This window comes from Rhinoraja longicauda, chromosome 6 (genome assembly GCF_053455715.1).
Source record: "Rhinoraja longicauda isolate Sanriku21f chromosome 6, sRhiLon1.1, whole genome shotgun sequence".
In the NCBI taxonomy this organism is placed as follows: domain Eukaryota; kingdom Metazoa; phylum Chordata; class Chondrichthyes; order Rajiformes; family Arhynchobatidae; genus Rhinoraja; species Rhinoraja longicauda.
The window spans coordinates 28,442,341-28,467,681 of record NC_135958.1 but is presented as its reverse complement, the minus strand read 5'-3'; the positions used below and the strand labels follow the sequence as shown (position 1 = coordinate 28,467,681).

General features: G+C 44.6%; 1 protein-coding gene across 2 annotated transcripts; it reads left to right on the top strand.

Moving 5' to 3' along the window:
* Positions 1-1,595: 1,595 nt before the first annotated feature.
* On the top strand, positions 1,596-25,341 carry LOC144594843 (CBY1-interacting BAR domain-containing protein 2-like). Of its 2 annotated transcripts, XM_078401754.1 has the most exons (10): positions 1,596-1,704; positions 8,820-9,054; positions 10,719-10,787; positions 12,108-12,209; positions 17,670-17,675; positions 19,867-19,881; positions 21,252-21,356; positions 22,188-22,301; positions 23,002-23,100; positions 24,128-25,341. In XM_078401754.1, the coding sequence occupies exons 1-10, from the start codon at positions 1,688-1,690 to the stop codon at positions 24,245-24,247; spliced, it is 882 nt and encodes a 293-aa protein (XP_078257880.1). In that variant the 5' UTR covers positions 1,596-1,687; the 3' UTR covers positions 24,248-25,341. The 2 variants fall into 2 exon arrangements, with proteins under 2 accessions (XP_078257880.1, XP_078257879.1); XM_078401753.1 differs by lacking the exons at positions 12,108-12,209; positions 17,670-17,675; positions 19,867-19,881.

Below are 25,341 nucleotides of genomic sequence, written 5' to 3'. Positions count from 1 at the left end.
ACTGGCAAGACTCTTAACAGCATTAATGTACAGAAGGATCTTGGGTCCAAGACCACAGCTCCCTGAAAGTGGCAACACAAGTAGATAATAAAGGTGTACGGTATGCTTGCCTTCGTCGGTTGTGTACTAGAGTCAGGAGGTCATGTTGCAGGTTTATAAAGCTTTGTTTAGGCTTCATTTGGAGCACTGCGTGCAGTTCTGGTCACCCCATTACAGCAATGAAGTGGAGGCTTTAGAGAGGGTGCAGAAGAGATTTGCCGGATTGCTGCCAGGATTAGAGGACATAATCATAATAATCATAATCATACTTTATTAGCCAAGTATGTTTTGCAACATACGAGGAATTTGATTTGCCATACAGTCATACCAATAAAAAGCAACGACACACTAAATACATTTTAACATAAACATCCACCACTGTGATTCCTCCACATTCCTCACTTTGATGGAAGGCGAAAAAAAAAGTTCAATCTCTTCCCTTCTTTGTTCTCCGGCGGTCGGGGGCCTCGAGCCTTCCGTTGACGGGACGATCTTGGCTCCTGTAGCCGGCAGTCGGGCCCTCCGCATCGGGGTGATCAAGCTCCCACCTCGGGGGGGATCCCAGCTCCCTCGCTCCGGGCGATCAGACCCCGGGTCGGGGCTAGTCGGATCTCCTGCGACTTTGGAGCTTCCCGACAACAGTCTGTACCAAAGACTGCGAGCTCCTCGATGTTGAAATCCGCAGGCCGCGGTTGGAGCGTCGATCCCAGGCGACGGTAAGTCCACGGCCCCGCGGTAGGGCTCAAAGTCAGTCTCGAGCAAGGCAGAGCAACCGGAGATACGATCCGGAAAACAATCGCATCTCCGGCAAGGTAAGAGATTGAAAAAAGGTTTCCCCCGACCCTCTCCCCCACATCCCACATAAAACAAACCTGAGAACATTAACACATACTTTTAAAACACACCAAAAATAACAAAAAAGACGGAAAGACAGACAGACCGTTGGCGAGACTGCCATCGCTGACGGCGCCTTCCGGTGATATTAGCGGCAAGGAGTGATATTAGCTGTAAGGAGAGGTTGGACAAACTTAGATTCGGAGGTTGTGGGGAGACCTGATAGAAGTATATAAAATTATGAGAGACATAGATAGGGTAGACAAGGTGGAAATGTCAAAGACTAGAGTGCCTAGCTTTAATATCAGAGGGGGAGAGCTTACAAGAGAAGTGGGGCATGTTTTTTACACAGCCTGGAATGCATTGCCAGGGATGGTGGTGGAAGCATAGTGATATGTGATAGTGGTGTTTAAGAGATTTTTAGATATGCAAGGGATGGAGGGATATGGATCATGTGCAGGCAGAGGGGAGTAACTTGGGGATTGTGTTCGGCACAGACATTGTGGGCCAAAAAGCCTGTTCATGTACTCAACTGTTCTATGTTCAATGTTCTATGTTCTGGGACACGTAGAAAACAGATCTGTGAACCAGCTCGATTAGTACCTATATGCAAAATATGATTGGGGCAAAATGTAGATCTTTACCGCCATCTATTGATGGTTAAGAAAACTCATGATTGCAAAGATGACGCATGACAGCGTTCTGTTTACTGTCGCTATAGCAACCAGGAGCAGGAATACTCCAGCTCGGTGTGCCGTCCTCTCCAGGCACAGCTGCCGTGAAAACCAGAGAGGAAGTTGCCATTACTGCACAAATGAATTCGCTATCAAGGTAAGGGCCGAGGCCCACTGAATCGACGCTTAAAGACTGTGCCAGCTCTGATTTGTTCCTTATCATATCTCTAGTTTCTCTCTCCCCCGACTCTCAATTTGAAGAAGGATCTCAACCTGAAACATCACCTATTCCTTTTCTCCAGAGATACTGCCTGTCCCGCTGAGTTACTCCAGCATTCTATGTCTATCTTCGCTGCAAAACAGCATCTGCAGTTCCTCTCTACACTTAAAATTGCTGGCTTGGAAATGTGAAAGAGAAAAATGAGATGAAAGTTAAAATGTGCCTATCTCAGCCATTGATGAAACAGCATAACCTCCCTGGTCTCCATGCCGAACCTAGTGTGATCACTGCGATTTAAGCAGAATTTACTTTAAAATCCTGTCTCAGGATTAGTTGTGCGCAATGCCGATCATGATATAGTCTTGATGTGAAGCTGTGGCACCACTGTGAATTATAGAGGCATAGAGTCACACAGCGTGGAAACAGGCCCTTTGGCCCAACTTGCCCACACCAGCCAACATGTCCCTTCTACACTAGTCCCACCTGCCTGCGTTTGCCCCATATCCCTCTAAACCTGTCCTATCCATGTTACCTGTCTAAATGTTTCTTAAACCTGCCTCAACTACCCCCTCCTGCAGCTTATTCTGTACGCCCACCAACCATTGTGTGATTTGAGTTAAAACTTGGTTTTAATCCCTTGACATTGCCAAATGGGTTCATTGTTTCTGGTTAATGGAATATTTTTCACTCGCTTAGACAAGAGCAGCTCCAAAAAATCTTAAGGAGCTTGACACCAGAGTTAAATGTAAAACAGTTTATTGGCTCTCTGTAAATTATTGATATGCCTGGCATGTAACTTGCTCGTGCTTTCCGTGTCTTTTTATTTTTGACAATTATTTTGTGGCATCACTTGGTGTTGGAGAGAGAACACCAAAGAAAATAAATACAGTGCAAGCACGGATCTGAGCTACAGAAACAAAGAGCTGCAGATGGTGAATCATACACAAAAGGACACAAAGTGTTGGAGTAACTCTGCAGGTCAGGCAGCATCTCTGGAGAACATGGATAGGTCACATTTCGGGTCGAGGTTTGGAGGTTAATTGGCCTCTGTAATTTGCCCATAGTGTGCAGGGAGTGGATGAAAAAAAAAAGGGACAACATAGAACTGGTGTGAGCGGGTCGATATGGACCAGGTGGGTCCAAGGGGCTGTTTCCATGCTGTATCTTTAAACTAAACTAAATTGAACTAAAATGACAAGGACCAAAGTATTAGACCAAGCTGTGCTTTTGTTGTCAAGTCAAGTCAAGTCAATTTATTTGTATAGCACATTTAAAAACAACCCACGTTGACCAAAGTGCTGCACATCTGACTAGGAAAAAAAGACGGTTGTGACGGTACGTGTTGGTACACAGTAACAAAACTGCTAAAATTTGAAAACTAGATAGATGAACAACAGCCATTAGTGTTGCATGAACTGTTATAGGTTTAATGGCAACTTTTTGTTTACAAAAAAGACACGGGAAACAAGACTTTCTTTTTTTATAAAACCTTAGTTTTCTTCACAAAATTCTGCTGGATTATTATTCACCCTAACACTATTTCTCCAACATAAAAGGTTTCCCTAAATGATATTAATATTAGTGCAATATTAATATTAGTGCAACATGCAAAATGTGCCAGGGTGAGATTTTCAATCTCACTTGGTTGAGAAGGGACAGTTATTCACTCACCTTGAGACTATGCTACTGTGGAGTCATCTGTGGACGGAATGGACAGATGACGTTTTGGATCTGGACCCTTCTTCAGACTGTTATTGCTAGTGCATTAGAACACAGTTGAGTTCTTCCAACACTTTATGGCCAAGTTAAGACTCTAACAATTAAAAATAATTCAGACTTGAAAGATACAAGGCGGCGCCTAAAATGTGGTGCTCTTGTGTATGGACTCAGTGTAGTTTACTATCTTACACATTTATACTTGGTATGATTGTGCCTAATGCACTGTAGAATTGTCACCAAACCGTATGCAAAAATAAAATTCTATACACTTATGTACACGTGATCATAAGGTGCCATTGAACCATTTAATCATTGAACTATGTTATATTTTGAGCAATGACTGGCTATTCACCTAAATGCCCATAGACTTGGTGGCTGTCTTCACTTGTTGTTCACCTGCCTACTCTCCTGGACTGGGTCCCTGATGGTCAAATTAATCACATCACCAAAAATAACCTAGAAAATCTTAAACCATTTGAGAATACAGCCAAACACTAATAGCAGTGAAACATGGCAAACGAAAATTAAATAAGAAGCATGTTTACTATTCCTTCTGGATTTTGGCATTGCTGACAAAGGCAGCATTTGGTGTCCATCCGTTATTGCTTTAGACTTTAGACATTAGAGATACACTGGGGAAACAGGCCTTTTGGACCACTGTCAGTGCCGATCAGCGATCACCCCGTACACTAGCACTATCGTATACACTAGGGACAATTTATAATTTTACAATGACCTATTAACCTACAAACCTGTATGTCCTTGGAGTGTGGGAGGAAGCTGGAGCACCCAGAGAAAACTCAGGCGGTCATGGGGAAAACATACAAACTCCGTATGGACAGCACCTGGAATCAGGATCAAACCAGGGTCTCTAGCGCTGTAAGGCAGCAACTCTACCGCTGCGCCACTGTGCCACCCTTCGCTTCTCTTGAGAAAGCATTGGTGAGCCACCTTCTTGAACTGCTGCAGCCTGATGAAGGTGCTCCCAAAATGCTATTGGGAAGAGAGTTCCAAGACATTGTCTCCAGTGGCAATAAAGGACCAGCACATGCTTCTAGGTCAGAGTGGTGTACAGCTTGGAGGTAGTGGTATGCCTGCTGCCTTTGTTCATCTTGAGCACAGTTGTTCCTTTCCATTTCAATGAATAGGTTGTTGTTCCTACACTACATTTATCATGGATGTTTTAGCTGGCAGGTTTCCCATTGTAAGTGATAGGTAATCTATAAAAATCCACGCTCCTCCACAAGGCTGCCAGTGTTTGGGTATAGCTTGTGCAATGTACAAATTATACCCAAGCAATTCCCTTGTACATATTTATTCAGTGCGCGGCGTGGTGGCACAGCAGTAAATAGCTGCCGTACAGAGATCCAGGTTCGATCCTGACTATGGGTGCTGTTTGTATGGAATATGTAAGTTCTCCCCGTGTTCGCGTGGGTTTTCTCCGACTGCTCCAGTTTCCTCCCACACTCCAAAGATGGACAGGTTTGTAGGTTAATTTGTTTGGTAAAATTGTAAATTGTCCCCAGTGTGTAGGATAGTGCTAGTATACATGGATCGCTGGTCGGCACAGACTCGATGGGCCAAAGGGCCTGTTTCTGTGTGGTATCTCCAAGCTCAACTAAACTAAGCAGCCTCAATCAGCATTGCAGAAGCTCAAGACATAAGTTATAGACTCAAACCTCTGCAATCATGGAGTTAAATAGCAGTGGTTGTCAAAATTGCCTGACATTTGTGTGGAATATTCAAGTTATTCTGTTTAAGAGATGCTAATTCAAGAATAAACATTGGCCAGGGCTTTAGAAGCCACTGGTGTTGCAGCCAAAACAAGGTAGGCTTGTTAACAAAAAGGCGCATTTGACAGACACAGAGCTGTGCAACGAAATAGCTTCAGGATATACAGTAGTCACAGATAATTTGGTATGTCATTCTGGCCCAAGCAGTGAACACATGAGGCCATGTGAAAGGTAACTGAGTGATGGGAAATTAGCCAGAAAGTGACCAGGGGCGGCACAGTGGCGCAGTAGTAGAGTTGCTGAGAGTTGCTGCCAAGGCTCTGTGGGGGAGGGCAACAGTCTAGGGTCCTTCCGCTGCTGGACATGGGTGGCAGGGTGTGGTGGAGACGCCCCTCAAAATAAGGGAAGGGATTCCACGCCAGTGGGCCACATGAGTGAGGGTAGGGAGTAAATTTGTGTAATTTGTGTAAACCCTATTAAATGTAAGTATAGCGTCCGAGAATGTCGAGTGGAGTCTTGTAAGGATCATGTTTTGTATATATTTATTTCTCGAATAAAGTATATTTTGAATTTTTTTTGAAAAGGTAGAGTTGCTCCCTTGCAGCGCCAAAGACCTAGATTCAATCCTGACTCTGGGTGCTTGTCTGTACGGAGTTTGTACGTTCTCCCTGTGACCTGTGTGGGTTTTCTCCGGGATCTTTGGTTTCCTCCCACACTCCAAAGAAGTACAGGTTTGTAGGTGAATTGGCTTGGTATAAATGTATAAATGTAAAAATTGTCCCTAGCGTGTGTAGGGTAGTGTTAAAGTGTGGGGATCGCTGGTCGGTGCAGACGCGGTGGGCCAAAGGGCCTGTTTCTGCACTGTATCTCTAAACTAAACGAAACTAAGCAGCCTCAATCAGCATTGCAGAAGCTCAAGACATGAGTTGTGGACTCAAACCTCTGCAATCATGGAGTTAAATTCAAGATTCAAGATTCAAGATTCAAGATAGCTTTATTTGTCATCCAAAAAAGTTTTTTGTACGAAATTCAGTCATCCACAGTCCAACAATAAAAGTACTAAAATAGGCAGATTACACAATAAAGCATTAAAATAGGCAAATTACACAACCCCAAAAACACACAAAAAAAGAAACATCCATCACAGTGAGTCTCCTCCAGTCCTCTCCTCACTGTGATGGAAGGCCACAATGTCTTTTCCCTTCCCCTGCCGTCTTCTCCCGCGGTCAGGCTGTTGTGGTTCCAGGCCGCGCCGGACGGTCCGCAGCGGGCCGACCCAAGCCCCGCGATCCGGGGCGGGCGAACACGCTGCCGCTGTTGCTGCACGTCGGGGCGGTCGTGGCTCCCGACATTGAAGCCCCCGCCCAGCAGAGAAAAATCCCGCGGCCTATTTTAGGCTGCGCCGGACGGTGAAATGTCCGCGACCCAAGCCCCGCGATCCGGGGCGGGCGAACACGCTGCCGCTGCCGGAGCTCCCGATGTCGGCATCCACGCAGCCCGAGCCTAAGGCGAGTCGCAGCCGCTCCCGCAGCCTCCGAAGACGGCCGGCTCCGCTGATGGTAAGTCCAATCCGCGGGCTCTGCGAACCAGAGCCCTGGAGGCCGCCAGCTCCAGGAGTTGGGCCGATGGTAGGCCGCAGCAGGAACGGAGACAACAACCAGAAAACAAAGGTCGGGTCTCCGTTCGGAAGGGACACATATTTACAATTTTACAGTTCCCCCCCTCCCCCCCACACCCACACATAGTACACAAACACAAAAACACAACATCACATCGACAATTAAGACACAAAAAAACAACAAAACACAAAGACAAATGGACCGCAGGTAAGCCGCAGCTGCTATGGCAGCGCCGCCATTTTGTCAAAATTGCCTGACATTTGTGTGGAATATTCAAGTTATTCTGTTTAAGAGATGCTAATTCAAGAATAAATATTGGCCAGGGCTTTAGAATCCACTGGTGTTGTAGCAAAACAAGGTAGGCTTGTTAACAAAAAGGCGCATTTGACAGACAGAGAGCTGTGCAACGAAATAGCTTCAGGATATACAGTAGTCACAGATAATTTGTTATGTCATTCTGGCCCAAGCAGTAAACACATGAGGTCATGTGAAAGATAACAGAGTGATGGGAAATTAACCAGAAAGTGACCAGGGGCGGCACAGTGGCGCAGTGGTTGCTGCCTTACAGCGCCAGAGACCTGGATTCGATCCTGACTATGGGTGCTTGTCTGCACGTTCTCCCCGTGACCTGTGTGAGTTTTCTCCAGGATCTTCGGTTTCCTCCCACACTCCAAAGAAGTGCAGCTTTGTAGGTTAATTGGCTTGGTATAAATGTATAAATGTAAAAATGGTCCCTAGTGTGTGTAGGGTAGTGTTAAAGTGTGGGGATCGCTGGTCGGTGCAGACGCGGTGGGCCGAAGGGCCTGTTTCTGCGCTGTATCTCTAAACTAAACTAAACTAAACTAAACTGAAGGATTGTCCTAATCTGAAATTTGCATCAGTGAAGGGAGATGGTGAGTATTGTAAAGTTAAAAACAAATCAATGTCTTTTTTGTGGAGACACAAGTGACTGTGGATGCTGCACTCAAGAGCAAAAAACAAACTGCTCGAGGAACTCAGTAGGTCAGGGGGCATCTGTGGAGGGAAATGGACAAGTGAACTTTGGGTCGGAAAGAAGGATCCATCCTCCTCCACAGATGCTGCCTGACCTACTGAGGAAGCATCTCGACCCGAAACGTCACTTATTCCTTTTCTCCAAAGATGCAGTCTGACCCGCTGAGTTGGTCCAGCTTTTTGTGTCTATCTCCCAAGTCACCTATCCATTTCCCTCCACAGATGGTGCCTGACCTGCCGAGTCATTTGTCCTCTTCCCTCCACAGATGCTGCCTGATCTGCTGAGTCATCTATCTATTTCCCGCCACAGATGCTGCCTGACCTCCCGAATCATCTGTTCATTCGCCTCCACAAATGCTGCTTGACCTAATGAGTCATCTGTCCGCTTCCCTCCACAATGCTGCCTGACCTGCTGAGTACCTCCAACAATTTGTATTTTGCTCAATGTCTTTTTGGCCTGGCTTAAGCACTGAAATGACTAGATCTGGCCCAACATTATTCCCCTTACAATGTTTGAGTTTGGCTGGTTTTCTGTCCAGTGTTTCACTCATGTATAGTTGATTCAAGAGTCAAGTCAAGACTGTTTTATTGTCATTTGTCCCAAAAAGAAACAATGAAATTCTTACTTGCAGCAGCACAACAGTTACGTAAACATAATAATCTGGAAAACCCATAATAAAAAACAAAACAAGTTCAGTATATATATTTTTTAAAACAGACAAACAAAGAGACACTAATAGTGCAAAGTCAAAAATATTGTTCCCGAGTCTATTTAGTTCGGAGCCTATTTGGAGGCTGTAGTGTTTCATAGCCTGATGGTTGTGGGGAAGAAGTTGTTCCTGAACCTGGATGTTAGTTTTCAGGCTCCTGTACCTTCTTCCGATGGCAGGAGTGAAATGATAGTTGATTCCCTCCTTTACTTAGATATCTCACAGTAACATCTGAAGTAGCTGCTCTCCTCATTTAATTAAATGTTTGTTTTACAAAGGGATGCTCAAGTCAAGATCATGGAGGCTACAGTGGCCAATACAGAGAAGTATCTCGGCCAGTTCTGCATGCTATTGGCTTCTTACACCCGCAAGACGGCCAGACTGAGAGACAAGGTCGACCTACTGATAAGACAGATCATGGACTTTGCAAACACCGAGAACTCAGAGTTGCGAAGATGCCTTAAGGACTTTGGAGAAGAGTTGTCCAAAGTTCAGGACTATCGACAGGCGCAGGTAAAAGTCTTCATGCAGGAACTGTGTTTAAGGGGATAGTCAACAGCTACCAATTAGCAGTACTGGCCTCCCATCTACCTCATTGGAGACCTTTAAACTATCTTTAATCAAACTTTAGCTGACTTCAATATGATATCTTGCACTAAATGTTGTCTCCTTTATCCATCATCTGTCCGCTGTGGATGGTTTGATTGTAATCATGTATAGTCTTTTCTTTGAATGGATAGTACACAAACAAAAGCTTTTCACAGTACCTCAGTACACGTGACAATAATAACTTCAAACTAAAATAAAAACTAAACTAAACAAAATAATTGATTTGGCAAAGAAGTTTGGTTATGTTTATCATGTTTTGGATGAGGGTTTGAAACGCCATAGCCTACGAGACTATGAATTAAGGGAGGTTCTAGACAGGACAGCTCTTCATCAGCCGGTGTGGAATCACTGTGTCATAAGATCCCACATTACACAACACTACAAATACGAAGATTAGGCATAAGGACCATGAAGGACAATTCTACCTGCGATGGGGAACTAATTGCACATTGAGGACCTTCTGTGCACGTGGGTTCAGTCAATGGCTGCCCACTCTTGTGTTAAAGTAAAATGCTGGAAAGTCCCAACATCTGACATGCCACCTCTTCCCATTGAAATGACATAAAGTGAAAGCCTTTCTTTGTAATTAGGGAGCCGGGGTATGTTACGGTGGACAGTGATGCGCACAGATCCACAACTGATACAGAGGTTAAGAGGTTGAGCGGCGTAGTCACCTTGTCACCTGGTGCAGCCCTGCTGCAGTAGCACGGCTAAAGGTTGCCCCACAGAAGGTTACACGTTTCTGTGATACATACCTTGGAAATATTGTTCATCGGACAGCTCCTCCTACAATCTCATGCCTCTGAAGATCCTTTTTGCATAGCGTCTTCACAGGTGGGAATTGCCGAACTTACTGCCCTGCTGGCAACTGCCAGCGATATTGCCCCTGAGGTTCCCAGGGCTTGAGGAACTCAGCAGCCAAGTCCTAGAAAAATAAATTCTAGAAAAAAGTCCCAGACTTAGTCCTAGTCGTAGAAATATAAACATCCCATCAACTATAGCACATTCCATGTTATTTGCAGGCCAAGCCTAGAGCCCTAAATTCATAGGTTATAGGAGCAGAATTAGCCCATTCGGCCCTTCTGGTCTTCTCTTCCGTTCAATCATGGCTGACCTATCTTTCCCTCGCAACCCCGGTCTCCTGCCTTCTCCCCAAAACCCCTAACACCCCATACTAATCAAGAATCTGTCATTCTCCGCTGTAAAAATATCCATTGACTTGGCCTCCACAGCTGTCTGTGGCAACGAATTCCACGGATTCACCACCCTCCGACTAAAGAAATTCCTCCTCATCTCCTTTCCAAAGGTACGTCCTTTTATTCTGAGGCAAAGGCCTCTGGTCCTAGAGATTTCTGAGGCTGTCCATCAAGAGGTCCATATATCATCACCACCTCCCTTTAAACTCTTAGAAAGGCAAGAATATAGCATGTAATAGTTCTCATTCCATTCATTTTAGATTTATCACAGTTAAATTTTTGTATTTTCAATTAGCTTGTTTGCAGCAGTTTCTTTGTGAGACTTGTCACTTATATAATTCCTTCTTTGCCTTCTGCTCTAAATAATTTTAGGTGGAAAGAATGGATGTCAAGGTTATTGGACCACTAAAGGCTTATGGACCTCTGACAAAATCCAAACGGGTATCATGTTTCCTCACTTATGTTATTGTAGCATTATCTAAGTGGATGTTGAGTTAAAGAAAATGCTCCAATTCTGGTACAAAAAAAATTGCTTTTAAGGAATGAATTGCATTTATATATCACCGTTAATGTAGAAGAATACCGAAAGATACTTCCCATAACTTTGAAGTGGATATTTTTGAAGGGGAGGCTGGACAAACATACAATGGAGAAGACACTTGGTGGGCTGAATGGTCTGTTTTTGAGTCATTGATAGGAGAGAGGTTATGTCAAGGGGGAAAGAGATGTTAAAGCTGGAAAGAGTGCAGACAAGATTTATGTTGCCAGGACTTGAGGCCCTGAGCTATTGGGGGAGGTCGGGCAGGCTACGACTTTATTCCTTAAAGGGCAGGAGAACGAGGGGCTATCTTACAGAGGTGTATAAGATCACGAGAGGAATGGACAGGGTAAATGCATAGAGTATTTTACTCAGAGTAGGGTAATCAAGAACCGAGGGACATAGGTTTAAAGTGAGAGGGGAAATATTTAATAGGAACCTGAGGGGCAACTTTTTCACACAGAGGGTGGTGGGTATATGCAACGAGCTGCCAGAGTACATAGTTGAGGCAGGTACAATAACTACATTTAAATGGTCTTTGGACAGGTATATAGATAGGAAAGGTTTAGAGGGATATGGGCCAAGTGCGGGTAAGTTGGACTCGTGCCGCTGGGACATCTTGGTCAGCATGGGCAGGTTGGGCCGTTGGGCCCGTTTCCATGCTGCATAACCATGATTCTAAATGGAGAAACCAAAGGCAAGGAGTCAGAAAGAATTGCAGATGCTGGAATCTTGCGTAGAACACAAAGCGCTGGAGAAACACAGCAGATCAGGCAGCATCTCTGAAGGACGTGGGTAGGAGACGTTATGGGTCGGGACCCTTCTTCTTCAGAAGAAGCCTGATCTGCTGAGTTTCTCCAGCACTTTGTGTGCTAACCAAAGACAAGAATTGCATTAGTGAAGGTTGGAGTGGAAATTCCAGTTGAAGAAAGCACATCTCAGAAGTTCCAACATAGAAAGTCAATCCATCAGAGCAGAAGAGAGATGCGGAGAAATGAAGCATGTCTTTACAGCAGGCTGGCCAGACCAAATATAACATCAAGGGATGGGTTTCCAACCAATCCCAATAGGACTCTGACAACCAAAAGCTTTATACTAAATAATTAGTGCCCCTGTTGCAAAATAAAAGAGAAATTAACTAATTATTATACTAGATGGAAAAAGTTTATACATTTTAAGTGTTGAAAAACTTTTTTTTTTCTTCACTTTTTCACCTAAATCAGACAGATATTAAAAAATTTAACAGCGTCAGAAATCGTGAAATGAGGGAGCTGGAAATTCTGCAAAAGGTGAAACAAAGAAATCCATCGGACAGGCAAGGAATTGTATCCTTTTGAGGGTTGACAAAGTATAACGATAAATGTCAAATACATGTCAAAAGCAAGGTTGAATGCCAAGAACTAGAGGGCAGAGCTTTACGTTCAGAGGGCGGAGGTTTAAAGGAGATGTGCGGGGAGAAGGCAAGGGAATGGGGTTAGGAGGGGGGGATAGATCAGCCATGATTGAATGGCAGAGTAGACTTGATGGGCCGAATGGCCTAATTCTACTCCTATTCCTTATGACATGATCTTACACACCGAGTGATGGGTGTCTGGAACGTGCTGCCAGGGGTGGTGGTGGGAGCAGAGGCATAAACATGCAGTTAATAGAGGAATATCATATCATATATCATATATATACAGCCGGAAACAGGCCTTCTCGGCCCACCAAGTCCGTGCCGCCCAGCGATCCTCGTACATTAACACTATCCTACACCCACTAGGGACAATTTTTACATTTACCCAGCCAATTAACCTACATACCTGTACGTCTTTGGAGTGTGGGAGGAAACCGAAGATCTCGGAGAAAACCCACGCAGGTCACGGGGAGAACGTACAAACTCCTTACAGTGCAGCACCCGTAGTCAGGATCGAACCTGAGTCTCCGGCGCGGCATTCGCTGTAAAGCAGCATATAGATCATGTGCATGCAGAAGCGAGGAGATTAAGTTGGCATCATGTTCGGCACAGACATTGTGGGTCGAAGGTCCCATTCATGTGCTGTACAGCTCTATGTATAATCTACATTAGTTCACCTTTTGAAACAACAATAGAATTATTGCTCCACTTTACTACACTCTGGGACGATCAATGGTCTGAATCATCTCAGGCAGCATCAGCTGTTCCAAGTTCCACAGTAGCCTAACATCGATGTACCACTGAAAACCACATCCTTCCTCATTCTCATCTCCCCTCCCTCTGCCATTTTATTGACTCAAATTTGGCACGTGGGGTGATCATCTGATTAATGGTTTCTTGATTTATTTTATGTATTTTTTCCATTTGTGCGAACAGGATTCAGGTCATCATTTAAAAAAAAAGATTACGGTGGCGCAGAGATGGAGTTGCTGCCTTACAGTGTCAGAAACCCGGGTTATGGAATTTGTACCCTCTCTCCGTGACCATATGGGGTTTCTCTGGGTGCACCCAATGTTGGGGGAGTCCAGAACCAGGGGCCACAGTTTAAGAATAAGGGGTAGGCCATTTAGAACGGAGATGAGGAAAATCTTTTTCAGTCAGAGTGTTGTGAATCTGTGGAATTCTCTGCCTCAGAAGGCAGTGGAGGCCAATTCTCTGAATGCATTCAAGAGAGAGCTAGATAGAGCTCTTAAGGATAGCGGAGTCAGGGGGTATGGGGAGAAGGCAGAAACGGGGTACTGATTGAGAATGATCAGCCATGATCACATTGAATGGCGGTGCAGGCTCGAAGGGCCGAATGGCCTCCTCCTACACCTATTGTCTATTGTCCATTGTCCAGTTTCCTCCCACACTCCAAATACGTAGGCTTGTAGTTTAATTGGCTTCGGTACTATTGTAAATTGTCCCTGGTGTGTAGGACAGCGTTAGTTTGCAGGGATCGCTGGTGGGTGCAGACTCGGTGGGCCGAAGGGCCTGTTTCCACGCTGTACCGCTAAACTAAACAAAAAATTATTGAAGAAAGCATTCAAAACCATCTATCAAATTACATCCCCACACAAATTTAGAAGAACATATTAGTGCAAGGGATCTCAGTTAATTAATCCATTCCTTCTCTCCAGAGATGCCGACCGTCTCACTGAATTATCATATCATATCATATCATATATATACAGCCGGAAACAGGCCTTTTCGGCCCTCCAAGTCCGTGCCGCCCAGCGATCCCCGTACATTAACACTATCCTACACCCACTAGGGACAATTTTTACATTTACCCAGCCAATTAACCTACATACCTGTACGTCTTTGGAGTGTGGGAGGAAACCGAAGATCTCGGAGAAAACCCACGCAGGTCACGGGGAGAACGTACAAACTCCTTACAGTGCAGCACCCGTAGTCAGGATCGAACCTGAGTCTCCGGCGCTGCATTCGCTGTAAAGCAGCAACTCTACCGCTGCGCTACCGTGCCGCCAGCATTACTCCAGCATTTTGCGTCTATGCTCAATTTTAACATCCTTACATTCAGACCCTTCATTGTCCCATTCCTCCCTATAGCTGGAATCTCCTACAACCGGGCAATACTCCAAGAATCCAGACCCCTCCAATTCCGGAGCAACCTTGAATTAAATCACATTACCATCAGAAGCTCTTCAGCAGCTGTTCTCCTTGGCCCTGGAATTCCTCCATGAAACCTCTGTTTATTCCTTGTCCTTAACACTCCCCTTAAATCCCACCTCCTTGACCATGTTTTTTTTGTCATCTGCCATAACATCTCAGTGTAAATGTTATATTGGTAGCATTCTAGTGAAGTGCTTTGGGACATTTTCCAACATGATAAAGTTATTTTGTTGATACAATTCTTTTGCTGCATCCACTGATTTTTACGTTGGACCATAAAACAGTTAAATGTGGATTATTTAAGGTCATAAGGTCATAAGTGATAGGAGCAGAATTAGGCCTTTCTGCCCGTCAAATCTTCTCCGCCATTCAATCATGGCTGATCTATCTCTCCCTCCTAACCCCATTCTCCTGCCTTCTCCCCATAACCCCATGATTTAGTTTAGTTTAGTCTAGAGATGCAGCATAGATACAAGCCCTTCAGCCCACCGTCCATGCCAACCAGCATTCCCTGCACACTCACACTATCCTCCATAAAAGGGACAAATTATAATTTTTACCAAACCAATTAGCCTACAAACCTGTTGTTTTTGGAGTGTGGGAGGAAACCAGAGCTCCCGGAAAAACCCCACCTAACTCACAGGAGAGAAGGTGCAAACTCCGTGCAGACAGCACCTGTAGTCAGAAGATGGAGTAGATGGGGATTGGCTGGTTCTACGGTCGAGGAAGAAACGGAGGGCTTTGAGACCATCCTTGTGGGGTCCAACCTGTACCTGTATCAAACCTGTAGTCAGGATCAAACCTGGGTTTCACGGCGCAACTCTACCACTGCCCCTTATTCCATCTTTATTAATAAATCTTCAATAGAGATATCACTATAAATGCACAGAAATAATAGAGGCTAATAACATTTGCTGGAGCACATTTGCAAATATATTGCACCAATCTGTTAGATTCACAGTGATCACATTTAACGTGACTCTAACAATATAATGAGCAATTTAGTGTGCAATATTAAGCACCATTTGTCAAATTATGAGCCATTGCGAGCATAACAGAAACAGATGGCAATTCTGGGAAAGGAGCCCATTTCTAGTTGAGGAGGTGAAAGTAAGTTTTTTTTCTCAATTGTTTATTTCGTCTGCGCCCTCACTTTACTGACCATTTAAAAGTCCAACTCATTGCCAGTGGGACAGAAGTAACAGTTAGGCCAGGCCAATGAAGCCACCATGGTTTCCATATGAAAGCAGCAGTTAACCTGTGGATCGTGCAGAGAAGGTTTACGAGGGTTTAGCCAGGACTCAGGGGGGTGGGGTGGGGAGGGGGGGGGGGGGGTGGGGTGGGGAGGGGGGGGGGGTGGGGGCGGTGAGCTGTAGGAAGTGGATGGGCAAGCTCGGACTTGCAGGAGGATAAGGGATGCAGGAGGATAAGGGATGATCTTATAGAGGTGTATTAGACAATGAGAGGAATTGATAGGGTGAATGCACAAGGTCTTTTACTCAGGGTATGGGAATCAAGAACCAGAAGACATAGGTTTAAGGTGAGAGGGGAAAATTTGAATAGGAACCTGAGGGGACCTTTTTCACTGAGAGGGAGGTGGGTATGTGGAACGAGCTGTCAGTTGAGGTAGTTGAGCATTTAAAAGAAACTTGGAAGATGCTTGGATAGGAAAGGTTTATAGCGATATGTGCTAAAGGCGGGAAAATGGGACTAGCTTAGACGGGGCAACTTGGTTGGCATGGACCAGTTGGGCCAAAGGGCCCGTTTCCAAGCTGTATGACTCTTTGACCCTGTGGTGTTAACGCATTGTTTTTTTAAAAATCTACGTCTTCCCAATGACTTCATTTTGGTCACTGATTTTATTTCTATATGTTTGAACCAAATAAATCTACGATGGGATTATAATACGCTCAAGATTCCCCCAGGCCTCAGGAATACTAAATTAATAACATAAGTGGTCCACTACCATATCCATACAAGGCTGCAAGACCTTTCAATCCCCAGCATGAAACATTGTTTCAGACTCTGCTTTCCAAAAATTGGCCAGGTTCACTGAGAATTCCAGCGGGAGACATTCACAACCATGGGGCAAGGCTGAAACCTTCCCAAGGATTAGAATTTCAGATTATTACAAACATACCCCATCAACCTCTAATAAAAGTCACATGGAAATTTTACAATAAAGGGAGCATGTTCCAGTCCAGGAACTAATAAAAACCTATAGCTGATAATGTTTCATACCCTAGCCAAGCACACAATCACTCTCCTGATACTTTGCTGATCTATCAGCATAGACTTCTCCAATTAAGTCTCCAGAGTGGGGCTTGAATTGATATCTGCTTGATTCTGAGATGGGAGTGTTACTGATCGAGACACCAGCTGACACTTGACATCACATGAGAAACCAGAGATAATGTTACCCAGTGAGTTTCAGTTTAGTTTAGTTTAGTTTAGTTTAGTTTGGTTTAGTTTAGAGATACAGCCCGGATACAGGCCCTTCAGCCCACACCGACGTGATCCCCGTACACTAGTACTATCCTACACACTAGGGACAATTTACAATCTTTACCGAAGTCATTTAACATACAAACCACTAGGTCTTTGGAGTGTGGGAGGAAACCGGATCACCTGGGGAAACCCACACGGTCATAGGGAGAACGTACAAACTCCGGACAGAGAGCATACGGAGTTAGGATCGAACCCGGGTTGCTGGAGCTGTAAGGCAGCACCTTTACCGCTCTGTCACCGTGCCAACCGAGTTGTTGAACCAAATGCAACGAAATGAATTCCCACTCTGTACTGAGTCAAGCAATGCCAACCAGGGTTAAACTGGTATTGCTATAGAGTCAGAGCCATACGCCGAAACAGCACAGTAGCAGGTCCTATGACCCACCTTGTTCATACTGACCAAGCAGGCATTCTGCGCTAGTCCCATCTGCCTGCATTTGGCCCATATCATATCATCCTAAACTCTTTCTGTCAATATATTTGTCCAAATAATTTATGAAATTCATAATTCTATCCATTTCTATAGCTTCCTTTGGTGGGATATTCAATTTACAGACTCCCTCTGAGTTAATAAGTTGCCCCTGAGGTCACTCTCAATCTCTCCCCTCTTACATGAAATTCATGCCCTTTGGATTTAGAATCCTCTACACTGGGAAAAAGATGGTGTATTCTGCAGAGTTCATTGCTACAGACGGTCGAGGCCAAGTCACTGGTTATTTTTAAAGTGGAGATTGACAGATTCTTCATTAGCACGGGTGTCATAGGTTACGGGGAGATGGCAGGAGGATGCGGTTGAGAGGGAAAGATAGATCAGCCATGATTGAAAGGTGGAGTAGATTTGATGGGCCGAAAGGCCGAATTCTGCTCCTATGACTTATAAACGGATATTTCCATGTCAGTGTCCATTGTGGGAAGCTGCTAGAGGTGTTCAGTGTTCAGTTTTGAGATACAGCATGGAAACAGGCACTTCGGCCCGCAGTGTCCATGCCGACCATCGATCACCTGTTCACCCTAGTTCTATGTTACCCCATTTATGCATCCACTCCCCACACACTGGGGTTCCCAAACACGAGGCACCTTAGTCCATGTTGGTGGTAGAGATGGTGGATTTGGGAGGAAATGTATAAGGAAATCAAACATTCCACATTTTGTGTATACACCAGTGTTTTGGAAATTTAAAAATGTAAATGAAATTGAACATTGCTCTATAATATTTCAGGTTTCTTCCTTAATCAACGTTCCTAGTCATTGGTATGTGTGCAACTTTCAAATCCATAGCTCAAAAGTAAGGCGTCTGAAACAACATGGAAACAGATGTCCTTTCATGATTCACTGATCCTGTTATTGATGTAATTTGTCATATTTGAGTTTGGAACTGATTGCATTACTGGATGCAAGTGTAAATAAGCAACTCAGTATCGATCAGAGGCCATTGGGGAGAAATTAACCTCTAATTACTGGATGGAATTGTTGAGCGATGAATCTCTTCACCAGTTGATATTGCACCAAATATTGTCCCTTTTAGCACCACAGACCAAAGGGTAATTTTTCCCCTTCTCTATCTTAACTTCACTGAATAACTAATCAACACCGTTGCTGCCCAAACTAGTGCTGTCCTAAGCAAGTGATAAAAGTCCTAGGTTGTTGAAGCCTGATGAGCCCTGAATGAGCTGACTTTAATGTGGATGGATGTTATGATTATTGCATTAGTCTCAAAATGGTTAAGGACAGCTACATATCCCATTGGTAATCATTATCTGGTCACAGGAAAAGGACATTGTCCTGGCCAGAAACTTCACCTATCCACGGTCTCCAGAGATGTAGAAATCAGGAACTGCAGATGTTGGTTTACACTAAAAGACATAAAGTGCTGGAGTAACTCAGCGGGTCAGTCAGCATCTCTGGAGAATGCTGGATAGGTGACGTTTCAGGTTGGATCCCTTCTTCAGACAGGTGAAACCTCACCTATCCATGCTCTCCAGAGAAGCTGCTTGTCCCGTTGAGTTACTCCAGCACTTTGTATCCTTTTGATGTAACCCACTATCTGGAGTTGCTTGTTTCAACATTGTGCAGTCACAACCTTGTATATGGAAATATTATTTTTACTATTATTATTTATTACCGTCTGAAGAGGGGTCCCAACATGAAATATTGCCCGTCCATTCCCACCACAGATGCTGCCTGGCCTGCTGAGATTCTCCAACGCTTTGTGTTCTGCTCAATATTTTTAATGGGCTGAGAGGTCGGTCAGGATTGTGCCAGGACAAGATGATTTTCAGGCCTGCCAAGTTTGACTATTCAGTCCCACATCCAAAGAATGATTACTCAGAGAGTGTCACAATAACGTTGCATTGATCCTGGTCCGTGTAATCAGTTGAAGCCAGTGATGATTAAGGGCACTGTTGGGAGATTTGTCCACTATGTATAGTGAACCATTACCATGAAACTGTCCCAGAAGTACTCCAGGAGCATTGTCAATGTCTGACACAAAGTGCTGGAGTACCTCAGTGGAGTCAGGCAGCATCCCTGGAGAATGTTGGATACAGTAGCTGACTTTTGGGTCAGGACGCTTCTCCAGACCCCTTGGCTTGATGGAGGTCTGAGAAAGGGATCCGACCCAAAATCCATGCTGCTTAACCCATTGAGCTACTCCAGCACTTTGTGTCTTTTTTTTTGTAATCCAGCATCTGCAGTTCCTTGCGTCTCCATCGTCCATGTCTCATTGGATTATCACATAGCGACCAGCCCTGCCCTTCCTTTCAAGCAGAATCATTCCATTCTCCAGCACTTCTTGTCTCCCGTAATGCCAAGCATTAATTGATTTCTGAAAATGTTTTCCTGGAATGCTCCTTTGAACAATTGCGAGGTGAATAACACATGGATTTTCTGATTAATTGCTGTAGTCTGCCTTGGTGGAGGTAAGTGATTGTCTCTCTTCAGCAAGTGTGTGGTGTGATCTACACTCACCCTGGCGTATCCCTCATTGCTCGGGGTGGGAAAGAGAAGTAAGTCGTGCACTGAGAGGAAGTGTGCCTTTCTTGCAGGATATAGAAGCGCAAATTTCCCTGTCTCCTGTGCTCCACCCATATAAGATCTTGGAGGAGGTCGTTCCCTTTCAAGTCCAACCACGCTAGTCCATCCAGAATGCTTCCTGAAAACTCACTGCAGAGTTACGTTCTTGATCAGCAGTAGTCCACGGTTAAACAAAACTCACAGAGTACTGGAGTAACTCAGCTCATCAGGCAGCATCCCTGGAAAACATGGATCGGTGGCATTTCAGGTCAGGACCCTTCTTCAGACCATGGTTAATGATTTCCACTCCACTGCTTTGCAGTCAAATCCAGGGTAATAATTCAATCAAGGGAAAAGATGGGTGCAGACTAAAAATGTCACCTGTCCGTGTTCTCCTAGGATGCTGCTTGACCCGTTGAGTTACTCCAGCACTTTGTGTCCCTTTGTGTAAGTTAGCATCTGCAGTACCTTGTTTCTACATTTTGATTCCTCCAGAGATGTTGCCTGACCTGCTGAGTTGCTCCAGCTTTTACTGGATGTTTTACTCATCATTCCAGTATCTGCAGTTCCTTGTGTCTCCCTACACACTAGGGACAATTTACAGAGGCCAATTAACCTACAAACCCGCATGTCTTCAGGATGTAGGAGGAAACCGGGGCACCCAGAGGAAACCCACACAGTATGCAAACCTAACACAGGCAGCACCTGAGGTCAGGATCGAACCCGGGTCTCTGGCGCTGTGAGGCAGCAACTCTACCAGCTGCACCACCGTGCCGCCATGCCAAATCAAGCCAAGTCAATAGTCATTGACGAAGCGACTCGTTCAAATCAGGGCCTCGGTATTTTAGAATCCGGCATCACATAGGATACTGTAACATGGATGCAGTTTATTGTCCAATCAATCCCCCATTCATCATCATGAGAGCGATATATTCTTTATCTATGACACTTCCTCTGGCCAGACTGTCTATTTCATGCTGTGATTCACTGGAAATAGTTTCAAAAACTAAATTGAACAATCAACCCTGACGGAGAGGAGATAGTACGATATTGTATCCTGGAATGCAAGACATGCATGTGTGATGCTCCTGTTAAGCAATATAAAGGCCACGCTGTTTAAATGCGGAGGGATGTGCGTTTCACTTTGCATGCCACCCCTTTCCTGCGGCCGGAACTGCAGTCTGCGTTTTAGACAATGGTCAATCTGTATAAAGGTTATTTAATGCCTCCATCTTAACGAGTCTGACTGAAGAAGACGATTGATTTTGCACCCTAGGCTGAAGCCAATGTGCAGAAGGCTTCGGTCGACGTTAATCACACGACGCATCAGCTGGAGGAGATCATTTTCAAGTTTCAGAAGGAGAAACTGAAGGACCTCAAGGTACAAGGAGGGGAATCGAGCTATTCATTGAGCTGCTTGTTTCCAGCCCTTCTTGAGGGCTTTTCTTTGCCTCACTAATCTCAGGCTCAAAGGTCTTTGTGAGCATCACATCTGAGCAACACTGGTCACGGTGTTGCTTCAAACCACAATCATTACGTATTAGCAGCACCACTTTCCTAAATGACTTTAATAAATAAACACTTCTTATTACTTTCCTTTCACCCTACTACTTTACTCACTTTCGTACACTCATCTCCCATCCTTACCCCTCATTTCCCTTTTATCCCAACTCTTTCCTCTCCCCACGCCCTATTCCACTTAAATCCCTCCCTCCAGTTTCATATTTCACTCCTCTTTTCTCCTTATCTGAGACTCTTTTGTCTCCATTACCACCCCCCCCCCCCCCCCCCCCGAGCCTTCGTCACTAACTCCGCCCATCCGCCAATGAAACCCCTCCCTCACCTGTATTCACTTTCCAGCCATTGTCCCCACCTCTCTTTTCCAGCTCTCTCCCTCCTGCTCCTACCAATCTGAAGAAGGGTCCCGACCCAAAACATCATCCTCTGCCTGACCTGCTGAGTGCCTCCAGCACTTTGTGTTTATGATCCTAAATCTCTTTCTCCCTTTTCTAGTCTCAGTCCTCTCCTTTCTTTGCGAGCTGCGCTCAGGTTCCTCTGGAACGAGAATTGCATTTGTCAATGCTTCATCAAAACAGGGGTCCTGAGAATTCTCTGAGCAGAGACGAGGGACTCAACCAAGCTTGCAGCTTGATCACCACATCCAGTATGTATTGCTAGCACGCAAATTATTTTATTTTTGTTTCTCTCGTAGGATATCTTCTCAAACTTTGTGACAATTGAGATGACATTCCACGCCAAAGCCCTTGAGGTGTACACAAATGCCTTCCAATGTTTGCAGGACTTTGACGAAGGGAAAGACTTGGAGGTACGAATGAGACTAACCTGATTTCACTTCCTGTGCATCCTGTGCAACCCATCTAGGCTTGGATATGTTGGATTCAAAAATAAAACGATAAATCAAAGCGCAAAACATTTTTGAGCGGACGGCTGTGGAGGCCAGGTCAATGGATATTTTTAAGGCGGAGATTGACAGATCCTTGATTAGTGCGGGTGTCAGGGGTTATGGCAAGAAGGCAGGAGAATGGGGTTGAGAGGGAGAGATAAATCAGCCATGATTGAATGGTGGAGTAGCCTGGATGGGCCGAATGGCATAATTCTGCTCCTAGAACCTCTGAACTCATGACCTCATGAACTGATGAACTCATGACGCATCCCATCTACCTCATTGGAGACCTTTGAACTAGTTTTATTTGGACTTTACTGGACTTTATCTTAAACTAAACATGTTTCCCTTTATCCTATATTTGCACACTGTGGACAATTTGATTGTAATCATGTATAGTCTTTTCGCTAACTGGATAGCACGCAACAAAATAGCTTTTCACTGCACCTGTCCACATGACAATAATAAACTACTCTAAATACTATGGACGCTGCTACAAACTCTACTGTTACAGCAGATAGAACAAAATGCTTCCCCCTCTCCCCAACCTCTCCCTCCCCATCTTTTCATGTAAAATCCCGATTTTCCTTACCTTTTGGTTGTTGGGTTTTCTTTTCTACAGACATTTAAGTCAAAGATCTGTATTAATGACCTGGAGAATAATGCACGTCCATCGCAGACTCACAGCCCCTTGGGCACCCAGCACTCCATGCGCCGTCAGGTAATGCACAATACACGAACAAAGGGTTAGTACAAACTACTCCAGCGATTTAGTGCAGCAAGATATCAAAAAACTGGGGAATTGGAGAGGCAGGTAAAGGTTACTTGGACGCACTCTGAGTCCATTGTGTGTGATAAACTCAAAGCAGTGTAACTTCTTCAGTGAGGACAGTGGGAAATCCGCCGTGGTGGATGTTTATGTTGACTTTTATGTAGTCGTGTGACTTGTTACTTTTTTTTCCGTATGGTTGTATGGCAATTTGCATATCACTGTACCTTGATTGGTACACGTGACAAGAAAAGACCTTTGAAACCTTTGAACTCCGTGGGTCAATGAGGCAGGAAATTGCCAACACTCACTGTGACGAAAGACGGGGGCAAACGGGACTAGCTTAGTTGGGGCATCTCGGTCAGCATGGACGAGTTGGGCCCAAGGGCCTATTTCTGTGCTGAATGGCTCATTGAGTCACTGCCAGGATATTGTTGCCAGATGGCACAGCGGTACAGCAATAGAGTTGCTGCCTTACAGCACCAGAGACCCAAGTTCAATCCTGACCACATGTACTGTCTGTAAGGCGTTTGTACGTTCTCCCTGTGACCTGCCTGGGTTTTCTGGCCAGTTCCTATTAAATATTTGCACCCTCACCTTAAACCTATGTCCGCTGGTTCTTGATTTTCTTTCTCTGGGTAAAATACTGTGCATTTACTCTATCTATTCCCTTATGGTCTTATGCATCTCCATAAGATAACCCCTTAGCCTCATGCACTCCAAGGAATAAAGTCCTAGTCACAAATAGACCCTTTGGCTCAACCTCTCCCTATAGTTCAGGTCCTCGAATCCTTACGACGGCCTTGTAAATCTTCTCTACACCCTTTCCAGCTTAACAACATCTTTCCTATGACAGCCTGGCCAAAAGTGAACACAATACTCTAAATACTCATTATTTCTACAATTTACTTGCAACCTTGTGCTCCGGATACTGTGGTAGTTCTGGACACCCTCGAGCAATCTTTGTGTTTGATTTCAGGGGCGGGTTTCAGTGGATGAGCAGGATGAGGAGGAAGACGAAGAGGAGGAGGAGGAAGTTGAAGAGTTGCAGGAAGTCAGTGATGAAGATTACGATCAATACGCGAAGATTAAAAAATGAGATATTTATCACTGACAGTTCTTCCCGTTCCCTCCCTGTGAATACCCTGGATGAAACAACAGTGTTTACTTTCTCCTTTGGAAACACTTTGCTTTGTATTACTCTCTCTCTCTCTGTCAAACTCCAATATTTCAGGGTCAGGACCAAGGAATTTGCATTCATATTTTGCTTTGTTTTCTAAATTATTATTTCTGTGAGTGAGATGAGTGAATTGACTGCAAACCAAACCATTTGCGATGTGTGACTTGATATGTAACCAAACCATTTCATAAAGTGAAAATCTTAAAAAAAACTGCAGATGATGTAAATCTGAAATAAAAACAGAACCTGTTGGAAACACAGCAGGTCACTCAGCGACCTACGATAAAGTCCAGTGAAGTCCAATTAAAGATAGTCTGAGGGTCTTCAATGAAGTGGATAGCAGCTCAGGACCTCTCTCTTGTTGCTGGTAGAATGGTTCAGTTGCCTGATGATAGCTGGGTAGAAACTGTCGCTGAATGTGGAGGTGTGCGTTTTCACATTCTCTATCTCTTGCCTGATGGGAGAGGGGAGAGGAGTAAGTGACCAGGGTGAGACTCATTCTTGATTATGCCGGTGGCCTTGGCGAGGCTGCGGGAAGGAAATGGACCCCCACAGCCATCTGCACTTAATTTTGAGTTCAGGAAATTTCAGAGAATCAACAACGTCATCCTTGTATGTCACGTTTCCAGTATTGAGAACCCTATCCCACCCACTTTTTATTCCTGTTGCTGATTATTTATTCATCCATTTACAGACCGACCTTTTGTTATCCTTCAAATGCATTTACCACCCTCTGTTACCCATTCAATCGTTTAATCTCTCAATCACCAACTAATTGAAGACAATCCCTGTTTTTCCCTCCTCCCCTCCACTCTACCTCCACACCTCGTTTACTGCTAATGGCTCCCAGCTCTGATGGAAGGTCATGAGCCTGAAACATTATCACGGCTCCTCTCACTCAGATGCTGCCTGGTCCGTTGAACATTTCCAATATTTTCTGTTTTATTTCAGTTAAACAGCATCTGCAGTTGTTTGCTGAACAGATCCCTCAGGCAGTGGTCTTGTGTTTAATA

Bases quoted from the DNA above. Each gene is read 5' to 3' on its own strand.
- LOC144594843 (XM_078401754.1), top strand. The intron at 21,357-22,187 runs GTACAAGGAGGG...TTTCTCTCGTAG, and splicing joins AGAAACTGAAGGACCTCAAG to GATATCTTCTCAAACTTTGT. The intron at 23,101-24,127 runs GTAATGCACAAT...GTTTGATTTCAG, and splicing joins AGCACTCCATGCGCCGTCAG to GGGCGGGTTTCAGTGGATGA.